Source organism: Hylobates moloch, unplaced genomic scaffold (assembly GCF_009828535.3).
Source record: "Hylobates moloch isolate HMO894 unplaced genomic scaffold, HMol_V3 SCAFFOLD_1, whole genome shotgun sequence".
Lineage (NCBI taxonomy): Eukaryota > Metazoa > Chordata > Mammalia > Primates > Hylobatidae > Hylobates > Hylobates moloch.
The window spans coordinates 165,761,619-165,783,700 of NW_026652276.1; the positions used below are offsets into that span (position 1 = coordinate 165,761,619).

Here is a 22,082-nt window from a genome sequence, read left to right on the forward strand (position 1 = left end):
AACAGGTTGTCTAACTGGCTGGATATTGATATCTCTTAAAATATTTCTCTACAGCAATTACCTGGTTTAATAATTAAATTTCAATTTGACTGTAGTAACAACATGTTAAAAAATAAATTAGAAAGGAATCCATAAATGTATCAGGCTGTGCAAACCTTGAAATGAGTTCTTTTGATGCAGAGACAGCAAGTGAGATTTGCCTATTGTAATCAATTCCTGTGTATACAGGGACTCTGAATCTCATAAAGAGTTTTTAGATGTTAAAACTATAAAATATGAGACAAGAAGTATTATTTTTCTGTCAGTACTTAACATTTTTAATTATCAGGGATGATGAAACCTGGTTGCTTAGGTAACGATTTATTTTAAAAGATACAGCAGATAGGTGGCTGTTTAGTACTCTCTTTATATCCTCGACATACCTTAAAACCTTCTTAATCATTCTTATCCAAAACATTTTTTTAGATAATACTTACTGTTAAGGCAATACTTAAACTAAGTTCAAATTACTTGAACAACTAGTTTCCTAGCTGTGAAATATATACTATCATATTTAAATAATTTGAACTTAGTTAAAACACCTTTGCGATGCTTCCCAATGAATAGCTTCCATCTTCAAACTCTTCATGTGAGAAACAAATTGATAAAATTGAAATGCTTTTAGAAATAGACTTTAATTGCTTATTAATAAGTTACTTATTAATTATATTGTGTTATAGTATCTTAGGCTGATTTAGCTATAACTAAAGGCAATATATCATTTAATCCATAGATCTCCTTGTTTAAATTGTGCAGTGTGTTTTTCCCACATATCAAATATGTAAGTAATTATTTTATACAATGCATTCAATCCATTTTTTATTTGACAGTTCATGGTTATGTAATATATGGGTTGAATTAAGACTTTCAATTGTACACCTATTTATTTGTGAATGTATTTTATAACAGAGTTTCTGCTGCCATCGCCTTAAGTAATGGCTCTCTCTCAAGTATAGTAAGATCATCTATTCAGAAGTGTACTGCGTCAACTAAGAACCAGGAAATACGCCACAAAAGAGTCTTTCGGCAGCCAAAATAGATGATGCGAATGCAGGCTCCTGTCTTTTACATCTAGCAGAGCCCTATGTGCGTTAAACAGCACGCATTTGATTTTACTTTAATGCACAACCCTGCCTCATTTGGTAGTCTGGTTTCTAAACCTGCAGCCGATTAATAACAGCAAATTAGAGGGAATAGAGAAGCTGCTATGGGAAACATACTGCTAGCAATGAGAAATGACAGCTGACAACTTGTCTACAGAAGAGAAAACAAAATCTGTAAAATACACAACCTTAAAAAGCATTAGCAGACTGGGACCCACAGTGTGATCGGTAAATGACAAGGCAACCAAACAGTCCATACGGGTATCACCGTATAATAGAGCAGAGTGCAACAATTGATGTACAAAATGATGATCTTATACCATCATGAAAAAGAATCAACTGCAGAGTACTTCAGAAACATCAGCTCCATGGAACAATTCATTTCATGTGGTTCTGGTAAACTGAGATTTTATTAGATCCTTGTAAACCTTAAAAATTAGAAAATGATGATATAAATGGACATTTTAAAGTGATTAGTTTATTAATAAAGCATCTATAAGAGAGACCTAAACATACTGGGTACCTAATAAAAGTCACCTGGACATAAATATTGACAATACTTTATGACTTTCTTCTCAAAGATTTCAGAAGAGAGATGGCTTTAACATTTAAAACTAGCTCAAACTTGCAGGGTCTTATACTCAGTTGTTATTTTATCTTTATAGCCATGTAATTGTTCTTGGTGATGCAGAAAAAGGGCTGGCAAGTGTTCTCTGGACATTTTTGTAGCGAAGGTACTGTGTGTGTGCCTGTGCTTATGCATATGCCGTTAAGAATAATCATTGTGAGAATTGTGAAGTTATATGCTGTGGATTCATTGGCAACGTACCACCATAATACTTTCAAAATTTAATGTTTACTAAATACATTCAAACTTGCTTTGAAGGTAATTGTAATAAGCACACATGCACACCCTTATATCTTCATTATGGAGAGAGAAAGTTTCTACTGGACTATTAGTAAAGGAAAACAAGACATTGTTTAGCTAGCATGAGGTCCCAATTTTTTTGCTACTGCTTTCATGGTCTGTTATTTGATTCTGGGCTCTGTGCTGTCACATAATATAGAGTTGTTGAAATGGCTGCAGATTCTATACCCTGTGAATGAAACATACATACAACAGTTTTGTGAACAAGGTTTTGGTAACATGGTGATGAGATACATTGGAGCTATGTTTAGTGAGAGTGAGATAATGATCCCAGCTACTGGCTTACATACCCCTTTGGCTCTCTCTACTCAGATATGTAATTATTACTTAAAAAATTCTGTTCCTTATGACTACCTGTCTTCAGAAGTTTTTAATCTTTGTAAATCTAGCTATGCTTGCTATTTGGAGATGATGTTTTTGACCTCTTGTGGGTTGGACTTTTGGTTTTCATTTTTTTTCCCATTAATAGTGATAGAATTGCATGGATTTAACCACCCATAGGTTTCCAGTTTCATTTATATCTAGTGGCGTATGTTTGCAGAGGTAATGGATTTGCAGCTGTAGAAGATTGCAAAACCATGCGATACACAGAGAGGCCAGACCCTGTTACCTTGGCTTGATTAGCATGGCACTGTACACATGTATATTTCAGATATTATTAGATCTTAGTCTTGTGGATTCTTAGAGTGTTTAAATTTGATTTTCAAGACTTGCTCTTAAGGAAAACAACATGCTTTAAGCTTACGGTTTGTGAGTGCTGCCTAGGTATATGTGAGTGCAACATGTGTTAACTGTTAGTAATAGCCTCTGTGGGTGTTGGAGTGGACCCCAATCAGCTTTATATAGCTCATGTTTAGAACAAGAACCTATAGCTTCGAATTCTCTGTGTCATTTGTTGTTTTTGAAAGGAAGCATAGGTGTAAATACTGCCCAAATTGCCTCTGTTGAAGAGCTATTTGTTTTGCAAGTAACAAATGCGAAAGGGAAAGGCAAAGGGCACTGCTCTAAAATGTTGTGTGGGTGCCTGTAATTTAAACTGATGCTACAGAAAGGAAGTATTATTTTTACAAACAAAACATAGTGGCTTAGTCATTTTCCATTTCTAGATGATGAATGTGTCATACATCTGTATCATGTTTTTCTCAAAGTGAATGGCATACTATACTTAAAGTGAAGCAGCCTTTACTGTGGAGTTGCCAAGGTAACTGACCAGCAAGTATGCAGTTCAGCAGATTGCTGAAAGGCAATTGAGTACACATGAATAAAGAAATGTGCTTGTCATCTTCAAACCCAGGAGGGCCATGGTAGATTGTGTCTTGGCTCTGTAGAATGCAGAAATGTTTTTTTATAAAAGCAGAAACTGAGATGTTCTATGCAAGTTCTTGAAGTGAGATGATATGGAGTGGTAGGTACCCTTTCTTTAATGGTTCCACTTCAGGACCTGTGGAGGGCAATGTAGAAAATGGGATCATTTCAGTATTATTTAATATGAACAACCTTTCATTTTGCTTTGTTAGCTAGCTTTTACCACCTTATAGCAGCAAATACTAAGGGAGACTATTAGTTTATAATGTCAATGAAGGATGATAATCTACAGAATGCTACCCCTCTAAGTATTATATATATTTAGTTCACTAATAGGAAACTTGTGTTTACCTCTGCCGTACTTTGTATTAGAATGTACTCATCCATTCCATAGGCATTGATACAATTATTCAAATATACCAGACTCTCTTCTAGCTGCCGAGAAAATAGCAAGGTAAATAAAACTTAGTGCTGTACTTCAAGGTATTTTTAATTTCTCGAAAGAATAAATTAGATAATTAGATAAACTACAAAGAGATTCCTTTAGATTATTTGAAATGTTCTCTGCTTTGGATGTAGGGTTGTGATCCTGAATTTAAATATTTTGATATGCAGATTGAAATGACTTCTTAGCAGGAGTTCAAAACTCCCTATTTTGACTCTTCTTTTCTTCCCAGTTTTGCCTCTCCCTACCTTAAATTTACCCCAGGATCCAGCATTACTGACTTAATTCCCTTCCCTGAAAGGCCCCCACAGTATCCAGTATTGTATCTTGCACATATGTTCACTGCTGAAATGCTGAAATTCCACATCTCTGAGTTTCAGAATCCTACTACTGTAGTACTTTAAGAGCCATATTGAATTCCACTTCTTCCATAAATCTTTTCCGAATCTGTCCAACCTTAATTGCTCCTCCCGTATTTCCAGGTGTTGCCAAAGCAGTTTTACCTCTGGGATAATACCTAGTTAGGTGGATGTTGGTCTCCCAAACCAGATGGTGAACTCCTGGAAGGCAGTGGCAGGGTCTCTTGGGTCTCTTTCATCTTCATATTCCCCATAGCACCTCACATTCGGGGTACATTGTGGTATCAAACTGGTAAAAAAAAAAAAAGTATAAAATTCTCATCTTTACTATTTTTCTGTGATTCATTCATTCTTGTTTTGGGAAATGGGATTATTCCTGCTGGTAAGTACATTGTTCTTGAGTAGAAGTTGGGTACTGTAAATGCCACGGGGAAGATCACTTATGAATACTAGTACAAAACAAATCAGGAAAGAACAGATCTCTCTACATACCTAGTTTAAACATAACTTTTAGCTTCCTTCCCTCTGTTACACTGCCTTTGAAGTTATGTTTTTAGCAGTAAATCTGTAGATACGTGAAGCTACAAGTCAAATATTTTAGCTCAGTTCCCCCTTTTCTGGCAGCCATCCACCGAACTGCAGGAACAAGTTTTCACAGACAAAGAAACATTTTGTGGGATTTTTTATTTTTGTGCTGAAAAATGTAGTTCAGTGATCTTGCTATCCAAGGCTTTTAGTAAGTTGTGAGCTTGGAGTGAGCAGCCTTGTGGTTCATAAGGTTAATTACCATATTTACAAATCCATTAATGACTTAAAAGAAAGAACTGGCCTGATAGGGTTTATCTATCTAAAAATTGCAGCCACTAGCCAATCAGGAAAATAGAAACCCAAAAGAGATTGTAGAAGTGACAAGAGTAATGGCAATAATGTGTTAGTGGAGAAGATGCTATCAGAGCAAAAACAAGTGGAAACTAATCAAAACAATTGGCCATTTTAATGTGCTCATATCATATGTCTTAAGTAACTGGTAAATCATGAAATTTGCTTATTTCACTTAAACAAATTATTTTGCCTGAATTTTATTATGTAATTGTTATTGCTTATTTAGGATGCAGCATAATATAATAGATTATATTGTTTGAATTATTAAATATCAAGATCAGGGAAAATTGAATAAATCATTTCTACGAGAGATGCAAGGAATGAATACCCAGAAAAAGTATCCAATGCATTTTTATAAGTATACGTAAAAACTACATTACATGTATTGATAGTGTTATATAGTCTGACATGCTTTGTCTGGAAAACAATTAGTATAGTATGGATTCTTACCACTTAAAAATTACTTTATGTACTTTGCTTTAAAAAAAAAAGGAAAGAAGAAAAAAATCTGTAGCAATTATGTAGCTGGTCAGTTCTCATGATGTATTTTGTTGGTAATAACTTGAAATAAAAAGAAATTATCAAAAAGATATTATGGATAGCTTCATTATTTAATAACAGTCTAAAATATTAAATGTGCATCATTTTGTCTATGTAGTGTTTGAAAAGGCTGTAAACACAAATCAAAAGAATTTTTTCTCATTTTGTCCTGAAATCACGTCCATTTAAAACAAATTGTTATTAACGGTTTCCTTGCATGTTGCTTCAGTTTTTCCAGAAATGTCTACATAGTGAGACCCCTCTTTATAAACAGTGTAAGCTGAATTATCAAGGGTGTATCTCATTATTTGTCTTTCTGTCACTTATCTTTCCTCTTCGTTTTCAGTGTACAGTATTTTCTCCAAGGTACACTCTGATCGGAATGTATACCCATCAGCAGGTGTCCTCTTTGTTCATGTTTTGGAAAGAGAATATTTTAAGGGGGAATTTCCACCTTACCCAAAACCTGGTATGTTCTTTGTGAGGAAAAAAAAGCAGTTAACCTACTAAATTTTTTGTTTAATTTGCATAATCTAGACATATATGATAAAATATCATTAACATTATTTCAAATGGTCTAAATATGTGATAAATTGTTATAGGACATTTCTCATTTTCAGATTAGGAATTTAATTACAGACAAAAATAATTTATTTTTGAATGTTAAAGAAAGCATATTTCTGGATTCTCAGTCTTGAGTTTTATGTCTCTGACAAGTGACCTACCTATATTCACATGGAAATAATTATAGCTGTAAACTTATGATTTTCTATATTAAGACCTAGATTCTCACATAGTACATTAATTTTTTGGAAAACTATACATATGTTGTAGAGAAGAATGAAAAATGGCATTAGGTAAGAGCTTTTAAAAAGCTTTTACAATAGGAGATTTTATATAACTCCATAATATTATGGAAATTAATTTTTCCTTTTAAGTGATACCAATTATGAAGTCTTATTTAATTCACTATTGGTTTAAATATGTTATTTTGAATGATCATAAATGCCATCAAGTTAATGAAGATATACAAAGAATAGCAAGAGAAAAGATATCATTATAACTCTTCCTTAAGCAGCAAATAAAAACAAATTTTCTGAAAATTATATTGTATAAGAATGTTTTTAGCATTAGAATTGATATAACTATTCTTTTTGAAGATTATATGATGAATACTGTACCTGAAAACTCTCCCACAATGTAGTTAGCCATGTTCCTAATAGTATTCAAGAAGATTAAATATGGCTTGTAAAGCATTTAACACAGGGCCAGGATGTGCTAATAAATGATGCTGTTATTATTGCTTGTGATTAATAAATGCTGTCATTAGTACAGTTGTTATGGATTTGTAACATCTTTTTCATCCTATCCTCCAGTGTTTTAAAATTACATTATTTTTGTTTTGATGAGACTTATAATTTTGGAGTATCTTTAATACTCATATGATAGTGTCCAGAGTTTCATGAATGGAATATTTTGCAAAAGAATGAGTACATCAGCATGATTAAGGAATTATCCTGAAAGATAGTTGTCTCACTGGCAGAACTATCTCACTGTTAGGTGATGAAAAATATATTTCCAAGAAAATTGTATGAATCTGCTTTCTTTGTTGCATCAGATTTTGAGACAAATTAAACAACCAAAAGGATTTTTTTTTTAACATGGTGCCCTAATTTAAATTCCCAGATGGGTTTTGTATGTGTGTATTTAGTTGGCTACAAATGTAAGAAAAAAATTTTAGACAGAATGTTTTGATTGAAACTACCAAAGCAACATGTGTGAAAATAAGTGTCTTATGTCTTAATTCTCTGTTTCTTATCTAGGCGAGATTAGTAATGATCCCATAACATTTAATACAAATTTAATGGGTTACCCAGACCGACCTGGATGGCTTCGATATATCCAAAGGACACCATATAGTGATGGAGTCCTATATGGGTCCCCAACAGCTGAAAATGTGGGGAAGCCAACAATCATTGAGGTAATTTACACCTAGAAAGAGCAAAACTATACATATATGTGTGTGTTTGTGTGTGTATTGTAATTTGAGTTTTAAGTGTTGAAACTAAAGTTACCTGATGGTGGTTTTTAATATTTTGTGCATGGAAACACAGTAGATAACATTTGGAAATGTGCCATTCTTTTCTGTTTATGAAGTTTTTGTCTCAGCTTTTATATTAAAAATGACAGTCTAAATTTGTGAAAAAAATATGACTTTAAAAGAAATAGATTATAATATGAATTCTATTTGAAAAAATAATTGTAGACTTGATAGACTTATTTGCTCTGTATTTTGAATTCACGTTTTATGTTCATTGAAATATAGCCATCAACAGACATCTTATATACCCCTACTATGTGCCAAGCATTGTGATAGGTGCTTAGGGATAGAATGATAAATAACAGGTGAATCTTGCCATGTCTTCTTACAATTCAGGGGTTGGAGGACTGGGATGCAAACAAATACTTAGCCAACACTGTAATAACTGCTATAGTAAGAAGGTGCTGTTTGATGCAGAGTTGTAAGAAGGTAAAGAATTTACTTCACAAAGTAGAAGGAAGGCCATCTTGGGCAGAGGAAACAACACATCAAAATCTTGGAGGTATAAGAAAAGTCACATAGTCTCAGAGAACTATAAGTGTGGCTGGAATAGGATGTACCCCAGTGGGCAAATGATGGACATGGGAGGTGTTGATGCTGGTAGGGGCAGAACTTTGAGGGCTCTGTAAGCCATCCTGGTGTGTTTAGCCTTTATTCTAGAAGTGATGGTGATGTTACCATTCATCAGGTCCTCACCAGCACCTAGCATTGTAGCTGGGAGATACTAGAAATTAACAAAAACGAAACAGTTGTTACATTGAATCTTTAGTGGGAATTAATACAATACTTTAAAAAAATGAATGGATGTATAAACTAAAAGAATACGTCCTTTCAGAGGATAACATGCTATGAATTTTTCTCCAAAGTTTTAGTCAGCCGTGTACTCTGGATGTGAGCTTCCATATTGGCCAATTCAGTTGGAATTGAAGTTTGTATTAACTGTTCAGTGATTTCTATCTATAAATTGTATTCCTTAAGGCAGTGTAGCTATAAGATAGACAGTTACTTAGAAGAAGCAAGTTAGTTTGAGCTATTGTCAAATTAATTTTTTTAAATATTCAGTAAAAGTTATAAAAGATATATAAATGTAATTTACCACATTATTAGATTAAAGAAGGAAAAAACAGCATAATTGTCATGATAGATATGGAAAAAGTGTTTATTAAAATTTACTACCTATTCTTGATAAGAAAAAATAGCTCTTGGCAAACTAGGAATAGAAGTGAATTTCCTTAATTTGCCAGTTTTTACCAAAAGTAATAGCAAACATCATTCTTCATAGTAAAATGTTAGAGAAATTTCATTTAAATTCAGGAACAAAACAAGAATTACTCTGTCTGATAAATCTATTACAGAATGTATTGGAGGTCCCAGCCCGTACAGTAAAGAAAGAAAAAGAAATTAAATCCCTAAGGATTTAAAAAGAAGAAATGGAAACCATCAATGATATAAATGGTCTGTAGACTATTAAGAACCTTAAGAAAGGCTAGCAGTGAACTGTGAGATCATTATAAATTATTGTTACATTTCTATACATGAATAGCATATATTGAGAAAATACACGTTTTTAAAAATACCATTTTTAATAGCAACAAAAAGTTGAGGTACTGGGAATAAATCTAACAGAATATATGCCAGGTCTCAAGTCTAGGTAGATTCGGGATTACATGTAAAATGCAAATTTTTAAACAATGATATTAAAATGTAGAAAAATCTCTTTTTGACCTATGGATAGGGAAGGATTTGTTAAGTAAGACCTAAATATTTTTAAGAGAAAAAATTTATCAATTTCACTATATGAAATTTGTGAATGTCTGTTTATCAACCATTAAACCAGAGCATGATTTAAAAAGACAAGCCACAAACTGGGAGAAGATATTTTCAACACATATAGCTGACTAAGAGTATCTAAAATAAAAAAGAAATCCTGCAATTTAATAAGAAACAGATATTTCGCTAAAGAGGAGACATAAATGCTAATAAACTTAAGTAGCTTACTCTTATGGGTAATGAGGAATATTCAGATGGAGATCACAATGAAAATTTTGCCATCAGTAAAATGCATTGCAGGTGGATGTGGGAGTTGGCATCACTACTTTGGAAAGCAGTACTGAATATCTCATATAGTTGAGTATCCCTGTACCTTATTATCTGGCAGTCCTACTTCTAGCAATATGCCCCAAAGAAGTACTTGCGAATGCCCTCCTGGAGGCATGTACAATCATGCTCATCAAGCAACATTTGTATAGCACAACACTGGAAAGCCACAAAACAATAGAGACCCAAAAGTCTATCAGCAAGAGAATATATTAATCTTGGTGTATTCACACAGTGAATGTTCAGAGCAATAGTGAACTTAAGCTTGCCCAGCAATATGGATGTTTTAAACACAATGTTCAATTTAAAAAAAAGTACTAGAAGACCACATGTAATAGTTTGCCATTTTGGTAGAGCTCAAAAACAGGCAAACTAAACCATATGCTTTAAGCATTCATGCAATTATAATAAAACTGTATTTTAAATGAATGGATCGTTAAACACCAAATCCAGAATGACTACTTCTGGTTGGGGAGGGGTAAAGGCTTAGGCTAGGAGAGAAACACATGTACTGAGATGGTTTCATAAGAGTTCATTGTGAGTGCATTCATTATATACTTTATGACTAACATACAGTGTTATGAATATGTATAAAAATATAGTAAAAAGATAAAAATGAAATTTTACCATATCTTTCATATAATGTAGTGACTTATCTGTAAATAGCTCATTTTTACATTCATGTGTAGTAACAGGTATGGTATTTTAAAATATTCTATTAAGTTAGTCAATAATTTTTATATCTTAAATATATAATATTTAATCATATGAGTCTAGTATTTCATTCATTCAATGGATGTTTATCTGAAATATTTAGATTGTAAGTATCTAAAATAGATCAGCTCTGTTTTAGAAATTGGGGAATCAAAAATAAAGCATGCATACATAGACACACATACTCTTCTGCTTTGACGGTCTTCACATCATCATAATAAGTAAAATCTGAGGATATTACAGCAGTTAAATGTCTCATTGGAAATGATAGAAGGACTACATTCTGTTATAGCTGTTAAAATTAAGCATCAACTATAAAATCAGATAATAAAATTCTTCCTCCTGATATGAAATATTCTTCACTCCCTTCAGTAGTCTGCATTATTTAAAAATAAAGACATTTATTGGAATTTATGAAACTTATAATAATGAAATTTATGATGATTAAGGGAAGGCTACCCATAAAAATATTGCTATTAATTTGAAAAAATCTATTTTTTTTTCTGAGCTGAAGCTTCATGATATTGTAACAAATAGTAGAGGATCATACTTTTTATTGAAAATGTGATTAAATTTTTTGCAGGGTAAACTTTTCAAATGATGAAGTTTCTCAAACAAAATCATTTTGCATTTTTTGTATGTTTCATTTGAGCAAAAGTTCCTAGTTTGTTTAATGGCTACTCTTAATTTTAATGTCTGGTGTGAAATTAATTGATCATGTGTCCCAACAGATAGCAGCAAGGAAATAATTAAATATGATGGAAATTTGACAAATCCTGGAGAGGGAGGTTCTTTTAACTTTATGGAGTAATATGCCTTTCAAAATATATACCTTTTAAACATTGTTAAAGGTTTGGAATTATTTATTTCAAAATTCTTACTGTTCTAACTCAGTATTTTCAACGACTGCAACTTATTTTTTTTGACACTCATGTAATGTATAAAAATCTTTGATATTTGTTTTAAAATGCACAAGATATTTATTTTTAGTTGAAGTCAGTTTTATCCTACTCTTTTGTCTCAGTGTCACCTCCAGCTGCAATCATTGCCAGAAGGTTAGTGCTGGGATTCTAAGATTTTGACACAATCATTTGTTTTTTTTTTTGAGGTACTGCAGATGTGTCCGAATGATTTAATATCTGTTATAAAGTTAAATAGGCCTTAAGTTTTGAAGCCATATCCTGTTGTTGGCCTTTGCTTTGTGTGTTGTTTGCACTGGCTGTTTCTGAATTGACTTTGATGTAAGTCTATTGGCTCTGCAAATGTTTACTAATATTTGCCCGTATGAAGAGATTGATTTGTGTTTTTGAGCATGTTCCATAAGCTTCATGGACTATGATCCTTACTACTTTACTCCCATCGTAAGTGAGATATGATTTCCAAAGGGTTATTTATGACATTTTTTGACTGATTGGGGTGCAGTTTAGTACTAAATGCAAAAAACACAAAGATGTGCTTGTTTTAAAGTGTACTTTTCATTATAATTCTTAAACTCCATTTAAAAGTACAAAAATTATTGGGTTTTTTTTTGAAATCTTAGAACATCACCGGTAAGTAATTCATAATGGTTAATCCATTTACTAACGATGCATCTGCATTGCTACCAGTGCTTAATGGCCTTCTATGAAAGAGTCTGATTTTAACTTTTTGTTTCAGTACATTAAATACACCTGACTAATTATTTATTTTCCCATAATATTGCTAAAAGCTCTGAGTTCTCATTGCCCAGAGAAGGAATATTTTGTAAGTATATCAACAAATAATGAAAATGGAAAGAATGACAATTTGTTTTCATTTTAATCCTTAATGAATTTCATTTTACAAAGAACATTTCACTTCTTTAATATGGTTTTCCTTTTATAATAGATAACTGCCTACAATAGGCGCACCTTTGAGACTGCAAGGCATAATTTGATAATTAATATAATGTCTGCAGAAGGTAGGTATGAAAATATGTTGATCATTTCTTATTTACAAGAAGTATTTCATTGTTTTATAACTACATAAAATATAGTTAAGAATTTTAAAATGCCACATACCTAATATAACTGATGAAATAAGATGTAGGAAAGAAAACTAAGTAATATGTAATTTGTTATAAAATATTATGGTGTGTTATGATGGTGAAAAGCTCAGATAGGAAGCCAAACAGATAGTCCTCTTATTTCTCTAAGCCTTTTTCATTACCTTGAAATGGGACTAACAATAGCACTTCTCTTATAGGTATGGGATAAGGATTCACGGGATAAGGATTCACAATTTAAGGCTGGAGCACTGCACTCCAGCCTAGCTGACAGGGTGAGAACCTGTCTCAAAAAAAAAATTACTAACTAGTTTTATTATTTTATTTAAAAATTTACTGTAGGTAATAGTCTAAGTGTATGTGATAATATAGGGTTTCTGGAAAACAAATAAGCCATAACTTAGGGTACAGTTTCCTTCCTAAATAGTTTATAGTGTATTAGTAATTTGTAGAGTCTTTCAGCAATTTAAAGTTTCTTATGCTCAGATTGTAAGTGATTTCCTAAGAATTTTGAAGGTTAGGGATAAGGAAGTATTCTCAGAATTACACTCTCAAGTATTTTAATCAATCGACTGGGAAAATGCCACCAAATACTTTGTAGTTAATTTTCTTTTTTTTATTTTTGAGATGGAGTCTTGCTCTTGTCACCCAGGCTGGAGTGCAATGGCACCATCTCAGCTAACTGCAACCTCTGCCTCCTGGGTTCAGGCGATTCTCCTGCCTCAGCCTCCCGAGTAGGTGGGATTATAGGCACCTGCCACCACGCCCGGCTAATTTTTTGTATTTTTAGTGGAGATGGGGTTTCACCATGTTGGCCAGGCTGGTCTCAAACTCCTGACCTCATGTGATCCACCTGCCTTGGCCTTCCAAAGTGCTGGGATTACAGGCGCGAACCACCGCACCTGGCCTGTAGTTGAAATGTATAAATCATGAAATAATCCTCCCTATGTTAGATATCATTTATGAGGATGACAGGAGGGAAACTGATTCAGAATTTTTTCCCTCTAAAAACAAGAAAACAGTTGTACATTCTTGATAGGGGAATTTTTGCTTCTATTTACTAGTGCAACTAAAAACAAATGAGCAAACACCAAACATTTTATCAGAATCTACTAATTTAGCATTAATGATAATGCAGTCAAGGCTGGGTTAAAAATTACTTTTACACGATATGAAAGAAGGAATTTCTGTAAAATTAAACATATGTATGGAGAGATTGCTTGAAGACTTTAACCCCCTTAAGTGAATGTTTTCCCCCAGGTGTTTACCGGTATCAATTGTAGACAACAAATGTGCAAGTTTAAAATTTAAAATGACCTTCATATATGAAAAGCAAGTCCAAGTGCCAGTTCTGTGGGCCTGGACAGAAGAGTCCCTGTCCACTCTCCCACTCCCCAAAGGCTTTTGGTAGGTATTTATGTTTGGATCAGGGAGACTTCGTTCTTGACTGCAGTGGTGATTGGATGCTTACATGCTGTCTAAGCTGGCCCTGCAGAATTGGAATACACTTAATGAGCAGAATAATTGAAAAGTTTCCTTCCTCCTTGGGAATTCATCATTATAGTTATAAAGTTATACTGCAGTGGCCTTGGACCATCTCACCTCACCATCATGCTCTCAAAGGGACTTGAAACTCTGTCAGGTGTAAAAGTCCCTACAAATTGAAAGCTTGGTCTATAGTTTGAACTTCTTCCTTCTCAAATCTAGTCTCAGTGCTGTAGATACAGATTACTCAAGGCATCTCAATAGATGTTGTTGTTGATATATGAGGACCCGTGGTCAAGTAGATACTAATGGAAGACTGCTAGACAACTGTAGGATTGAAAATTGGCAGCAGGGCTCTTTGTCTAAATAACGGGTTTGGAAGGTGTGCTAGTGAGAAGGAGTAGTAGACAGGTTTTAGAAGCCTCCACCTTTACTCCAGGCAGTGCTTGTTCCTCTGCTTTTTATGTAGGGTTAGTGGCCCAAACCTATTTGAACCACTGCACTAAAGTCCATGCATTTGTCCTTGCTGGTCTAGACAGAAATGTATATGTGCAGTAGGATGTACATGTTTGAGCATGGCCTACACTCATGTTATTTATCCCAGATTAGATTTAGGAAAAGAAATAACAAAAGTTGTGTATCAGGGTAGTCATGCTCTGTCCAACTCCCTGCCCAGCTGTCTCCTTTTCTGAGAGACCTAATGGGAAATTAGTCATGTAGACTCACACCGCATGAAGCTCAAGGAGAGTACATAAAGTGATTCTCTAAATTGGGTTTAGTGCCTCAGAGGCCTGCCACCAATCTGTTGGCCTACTGTTTTCTTGGCCTCTGTGATTTCCAAATATAGCAGGCATGGGATTTCCCCAGAGTTAGAAAGCTGCTGTGACTCATCTCTGGGAGGCCTGGCAGCAGCTCTTGGATGGGTAGATAGCAGGCAGCTGCCCAGCTCAAAGCCTCTGAGGGGTGTGGTGGCAACCACAGGCTTTGCAGCAGGTCTCAGAAAAGGAGCCATGAAGCGGGGTCACGTGGAACAGGAAAAGCCAGATAATAATTCTCCAAAAAGTAGGACTGATCATAAGAAAAAAGTTGTTGATACTTTTTAAGAAAACAGGATGTAAAAACATTGAATGAAATGAATAGATTTTAGACTTCTGGCATATTCAAAAGCTGTATTTGTATTATTTATAAATATTTTATTATTTATTGCCAAGAAACTTTCTCATAACACATTTCTGCATGACTATTTCTAGGTATGCAGATAAATGTAGCATGATTAAGCTATTTATCTGTATAAAACAGGAAATATGTCTATAAAACAGGAAATTTATTTGCATAAATGAGAATAAATATATTTTAGATTGCAGATGGGCTGTACATTAAGCAAATCTAACAAAATTGTAAGCAGAACAAGTGACAATATAGGACATAAGCAAAGAACTTTCTATGATTAGGGCTTTGAAAAACTAAATCTTTAAAAAGTGATGACCACACTCTAGAAAACTCTGTTGAAAATTCTGAAGCTGTAGTTTCTTCTTTGACTTCATCTCAGGCATCAAATGTCCTTTAATAGGATGCTTCATAAGAAATAAGTTAACCAAGATTTCAGGTACTTAATGTAATTTTTATTTTTTGTTCATTAAATAAAAGTGGAATATCTTACAGATACATGTATTTTATTGAAATAAATGAGAGGATATACATAGTGTAATTACTACTGGGGAATTTAAATCTGTATAGCACCTAGAACATTTTCTTGTCCTTTTAAAGTACAAATTCAGATAATCAACCTTTTCATATTATTATGATTAGAGCTAACATTTAATATTTTATGAGCTCCTACTATGTTTTGGTAGCTCTGCTGAGCACCTTATATATGCAGTCTATTTTAGCATAGATAAAAATTATACAAGGTAAGTTCACATTATGAGATAAGCTTCTGGACCTCTCTAAAGATAAGCTTTCACATATGAAAGTACAATGAAAAACACAAGCAGCTACTCACCCTCTTGTTGTGAGAATTAAATGTTCTAATTCACCTAAGTCCCCTAGCTTGGCCTGCCTCATAGTAAATACATTTAAAAAATTAATCTTTATTCTTACAGAAATATTATCAAATAAACAGAAAGCTATTATTTATCATAAGAGAACAATTAGAATATAGAGAGTGATGATTTGTAATTGAAGAGTAGCATTTGAGTAACAAATTATCTTTATATTTACTTAAAGTTTCTCATGTTGAAAGGCTGAATTTGACATGGGGTTGTTTTAAGATGTTAATCATGAAATATCGAGAGGGAAATTTTGATGACACATTGCGGAGGAAAAAACACTAAATCTCCAACAATGTGAAGTGGAATTCCATGAGAACTTTATAATTTTTCTAGAATATCTAATTATAGTGTGATTAAAAACTGTGGAATTGTTCTGGTTTTTAGAATTCCTTTTGGACATATAATTGATTTTTATTTCAGAAAAAGTAATATTTTAGTAATATTATAAATTTAAAATGCAGATTTAGCTTTTCTTAGTTGTTTTGCCAAATTCTATAACTATAAATTGCCCTGATGAGCCTCTGGTGAGCCTTGGATTTTATTATATTGTAGATAAAGTTCTGTTTCTAATGTCGGTTATGTTTTTAGATACATCCTCTCTTATACAGAAAGCCTTTAAAGTCAGTATTAATATTGCTTCCTGCTGCCAGGATTATGACAGAACTCAACAAATTACAAATTGTTCTTTCATTTCCTTTTTAAAAGACTACTTCATTAAAGATATGCATGCCCTTTTTCACCAAAATTAGACTTCCCGTTGCCATATCAAGCAGAATTCTTCATTAAGAATATGAATGTAGAAGAAATGTTGGCCAGTGAGGTTCTTGGAGACTTTCTTGGGGCAGTGAAAAATGTGTGGCAGCCAGAGCGCCTGAATGCCATAAACATCACATCGGCCCTAGACAGGGGTGGCAGGGTGCCACTTCCCATTAATGACCTGAAGGAGGGGTAAGCAGACCTTTATCTCATTGCCTTAAATATAGATTTTTAAATATGGTGATCTTATCAAACTTATTATAGATGGAAGATGGCCTATTGCATTTTTCTTTTTAATAAGAAATAGATATTATAAAGATATGAACATACTAGTAATTTTCTATATTGACAAAGATGTTGTGTTAATGGTTTTTTATATCTCAAGTTCCTGGTCTGTGAAATCTAATTGTAGATGAGGATCAGCATCATAAATTATAGCACTAAGTCTTTTGTACCTTCCATAAAGAAGCTGATTATTTAGGGCCATGAATTTCAAAGGAAATTGACGCCCCAGTTATTAGCTGCAGAAGGATGCGCAGACTGCTGTAACTTTATTCTAGGAAACTATTTCTTCGTCTTTAACATTCTTTCCACCATGTGTCGGTGACTGATGGCTAGGGTGGATTTGAAACCCATTCCTGTGACACAAAGGCCTAAAGCCTGACCTTGTCACTCACAAGCTGGGTGACACTGGGCAAACCCTGAACTCCTCAGTGCCTCAACTTCCTCATCCGTACCTGTGGGGATTATGTTCTGCCTCAGAGTTGTTATAATGATTAAGTGAGATAATGCATTTGAAAGGTATTTGTCAGTTCTCAAGCTGTGCAGGTAGAAAGCATGACTTCTGACCTTGTAGAGGTCAAGAAACAATCCTGCCTGGGTAAAGTTATTATCAAGACAAACTTTGATCTTTAATTTTTAATCTGTAGGTTGAGGCAGATTTTCTTTTCCTCCCTCAATCCTATAAAAGTATACTCTCTGGAATAAATCACATTTTGCATAGCATATTCTCCTTTCAACTTCTTCACCCATAATCCTGGAAACACTTTTATACAGGTGATATCTAGAATTAGCTAGAATACCTGGATTAGTAAGAATTAAATTTAAGGATAGCTCTAAAGGAGAACTACGTACACATGGATGCAGTCTGTGGGAGTAGGTAAAAGGCAAATGGGAAAAAACAGTGAGCTGTAAAGTCCAACTTAAAAATTTCAGAATTAAATTTTATCTTCTTTTTTACAGCAATGGATTTGGAAATCAGTCAAGCATACATAGAAGTCCTTTGAGGAAAATGGTTGCTTTATCTCTTGTCTATGTGCTAGTTGGCTTTCTATATGAAAACATAATTCTAGAGCTTAAAGTTTTACTTCATAGTCACAACATGGTTCTCTTTCGTATAAAGTAACTAAAGCAGAACCGCGGAATGAGATGAATGGGGAGTATCTTCCTGAAGGCATTCTCCAAATATGGAGGTTTTTAAACAGTTTTCTTAAGGTAATGTGTTCCACAATTGTTAAAACAATGACCAAATAATGTTGGAGGAAACAGCACAAAAACAAGGCATTGGTAGAGTTTTTCATTGCTGTGCTTTATTCTGGTCTCACTTTTTCTCCAGTTAGTAGTGCAGGTCCCACCCATTGAGGTACTTTTAGAACCTGAACTAAACTAAATTGAACTAAGTAACTCCATAAACCAAACTGTGACCTAAAGCACTGCTTTCCAACTATATCTAGCCTGAAAATTGCCAATAGAACATTACTAAAAATATAGATAGGTTCCTGGCCTTTGTTCCCCCTAGAGACTGATTCTTTCAGCCTAGGGCTGGGCCTGAGCATGTGACTCTATATTAAGAACAGAATTTTTGTCCTACAAGTACTTGTTTGAGAATTCAATCACTAACTGACTGACCCCCAACACCTGCTAGAGGGTGGCACATGCTGTCAGATATTTGAGAGAATCAGTCCAGTGGCATTTATTTGGACTCTTGTCTCAGATCCCTTCCCAACTTGAAATGCTTTCCATGAGTTTTAATTTAATGTTAAGTCTTAACCTTTACAAAATATTCATATGGAGTCTTTTAAAATAGCATTTCTATAAATTGTACACAATGCCAACTCTATTACTCCAGTGTCCGTATACAAATACTCATAAAATAAAATCTTACTTGAGTTATAATTCGAAAGAAAAGTTTGTCGCTGCAAATGATTTTGCATGTTTTCTTTAGTTGTTATGTAATATCATGGTAATAGAAACAATTTTTTAGCCCTGTTGCCTTAAATTTAGAAAAAAAATCCAATGCTTAACTAATTCTTTCCTTTTTACCTGTGTATATTATGATTTTTTATTCACTTAATATGCTTTCTGCCTTTGTATATTCTTTTGAAAATATCAGAGGCTATAAATCCTTTAAAAATGAAATATTAAACAGATCAAGAAATAGGTTCAGAGCTAGCAAAGGAATTATATCCCTTTTAAAAATTTTTGTTTAAAAATATATTCATACACTTCAGAAGTATTAACTAGGCACCTAATAAATGTGTTTTGTGTAATACTTAGCATAAGTCTTAGTCCCAGATTTAAGAAAAAGATCTCCATGAAATTATTTCCTATTTCACATGTCAGCCACAAGTACTAAGTGCAAATTTTTTCATATTTGATATGTATAGTCAGTTAAACAGCAGATGACCAAGAGTAGCCCTCAGTAGTAGACCCTCAGAGTAAATCTACTGCCCTTCTACTGCCTGAAGTGTCATTAAGTGTCAGTCCCCAAGAGCCCAACCTGCAGCATCTCAGCTCCTCATCCTTCTTGATGAGCATTTTTTTAAATCTCTGCAGAACTCACTGACAGCTTTCAAACTTCTCCTAAATCAAACAGAAAATGATTATGAAGATTTACTTCAAAGTGAATAAGCTCCTGCAAAGGAAGGCTGAGCCCTCTGAAAAGATTCCTTTTCACTTGCCAGACTGATAACCCCAAGGCAACTGTGCTGTTTCTGGGCATGGTCTTGGTGCTACTTTTGCTGCTGATGTTGAGCCAGAGGCTAAGGCCTCATGGATGTATTTAGCCTGGGATAAAGCTGGTGGGAAGAAGAGCAGGTTCATATTTCATTCCAGGCATGTCATGGCTGCCAACCACAGGCGAGTGATGTAGTGTAAATGGTGGCTATGAAGGGAATGATGGAGTGTGAGGATTAAATAATATACTCACTTTTCCTAAGAGATTGTCAAACCTACCACTATTTCCTCTGGTTACCAAAGCATGTGGATCCAGTTTCAATCAACAACAGAGAATCCTAGTTTATTCTCTAGACCATCTCACAAAGTACTCCTGCTGATTGTCTGCTTTTTGCTGTATGTCAAAGGCCTCAGTGAGAAGTTATACTTGAGGAAAAGAATGGAAGTCAATGGCTGCCCAATATTGGTCTGATGGAAAGTCATGATCCTGGGCCAATTTCAGTAGAGTTCTGAAATTGTCTCTATCTATGGTAACTTACAGAATTGCCCTTTATCTATCTGTCTGTCTGTCTGTCTATCTATCTATCTATTTATTTTGAGACAGAGTCTTGCTCTGTCACCCAGGCTAGAGTGCAGTGGTGGGATCTCGACTTACTGCAACCTCTGCCTCCTGGGTTCAAGCGATTCTCCTGCCTCAGCCCCCTGATTAGCTGAGATTACAGGCGCCTGCCACTGTGCCTGGCTAATTTTTGTATTTTTAGTAGAGATGGGGTTTCACCATGTTGGCCAGGCTGGTCTGGAACTCCTGACCACGTGATCCACCCGCCTTGGCCTCCCAGAGGGCTGGGATTACAGGCGTGAGCCACCGTGCCTGGCCAAATTGCCCTTTATTCTTAAATGATGTCCCTCCTATAATTTTGGTACAAATATCCTTTCTTTTATGGAACAGTGGTGATATAGAGATATTTGCAAATGCCTTTAATAAAATTGGAAACGTGTATCAATTTTTATAACAAAAAAACGAAGTCAATGCAACTATATGTTTAATATCTACTCTTCTGAGTTCTATCATTTTTTTCTTTTATAGTTTAAGGTTTATTTAGTATTTTTTTAATGGGAGAATATTTTATTAGTCTTTGGAGTACAGTGATTTTAAAAACACAATCTAGGATTGCAATCTACTAGGGAGCAGGCAAATAACCAGATAACTAAAATCAGTGTTTTAAGTACCACAATTGAGGCATCACAGAGAGGGCTCCTCTCTCACTACAGGTCTACAGCTGGAAAACGTTTATAGAGGAGCTGAAGGCTGACTGAGTTGAAAATATAAGTACAAATTAGCCTGCTGAGAAAATGAGAAATGGGAATGCTATGCAGGAGAAAGGGCTTGGGCGAGTACCGTAGGTAGGAGAGAGCATAGTGGATTCAGAAATCTACTTAGTGTAGAAATGGAGAAATAGATCCAGAAGGGGCAAAGACCAGACCATGTAAGACCTTGTCTTCTGGGAAAAGTTATCTGGATTTCATCCTGAAGCATTAGGGACCTGTGCAGGAAATGGTTGATACTAAAATTTTTGTTTTAGAGAGATCACACTTGTAGAATAGGGAACACTGAATGGAGGAAATGCTGTGTGGATATAGGTGCTGGGATTTTAGGGGACCCAATAGCATCCATTTTCCACTGCCAGAGGATACCCGAACAAGAGGAACATGAACACACGAAAAAATTCTTTTAGAATTTAGTACCAATAAAACATTTAGGTCTCTAAGGAATAGTCATGCTTTCCCCTCTCTAATGATGAGAACTGTGACATTTACTGTGTTGTTTTTTTTTTTAATTTTAATTTGGGTACAAGACAATTAAGTGCCAAATGCAGTGCTCTAGCTTGCCAGAGAATTTAGTCCTTTCGAGTTTTCAGTGTTTTCCTAATTTCTGGTCACTTTTTCACTTGTTTATTTTATTATATGTGTTTTACTATAATCCCATACATCTTTTACTCTTTATTTTGTATCTTATTTTTTGATTGATTAATTGCAGATATGTACATTAAAAAGAAGTGGGGTGGAGGAAAAGGCAGGAAGTTTTGTGCTGCTGCTTTTGAGAGCTCAACATTTCCCAGGCAACATGTAACATATATGGACATATTCTTCTCTAAACTGTCTTTTATCTTCTATATACATAAAATAACAAGGTATATTCATTAATTGGGCAATTAGGAAAAAATACAATCATTGGATCCATTTATTTGGCTATTGCTGGAAAAGGTGGAGTTTTGACTTAAATTATTTACCATTACTT

The 22,082-nt window shown here is 34.3% G+C and overlaps 1 protein-coding gene across 9 annotated transcripts in view; it reads left to right on the forward strand.

Annotated features, from left to right (window-relative positions):
- Positions 1-22,082, forward strand: part of SGCE (sarcoglycan epsilon) — a 70,647-nt gene that overhangs the window by 20,419 nt on the left and 28,146 nt on the right. For all 9 annotated transcript variants that reach the window (XM_058424567.1, XM_058424545.1, XM_058424548.1 and 6 more), the window contains 4 exons: positions 5,948-6,070; positions 7,425-7,582; positions 12,380-12,452; positions 16,822-17,020. In XM_058424567.1, the coding sequence (XP_058280550.1) occupies positions 5,948-6,070; positions 7,425-7,582; positions 12,380-12,452; positions 16,822-17,020 (553 nt within the window). The remainder of the gene's footprint in view (positions 1-5,947; positions 6,071-7,424; positions 7,583-12,379; positions 12,453-16,821; positions 17,021-22,082) is intronic.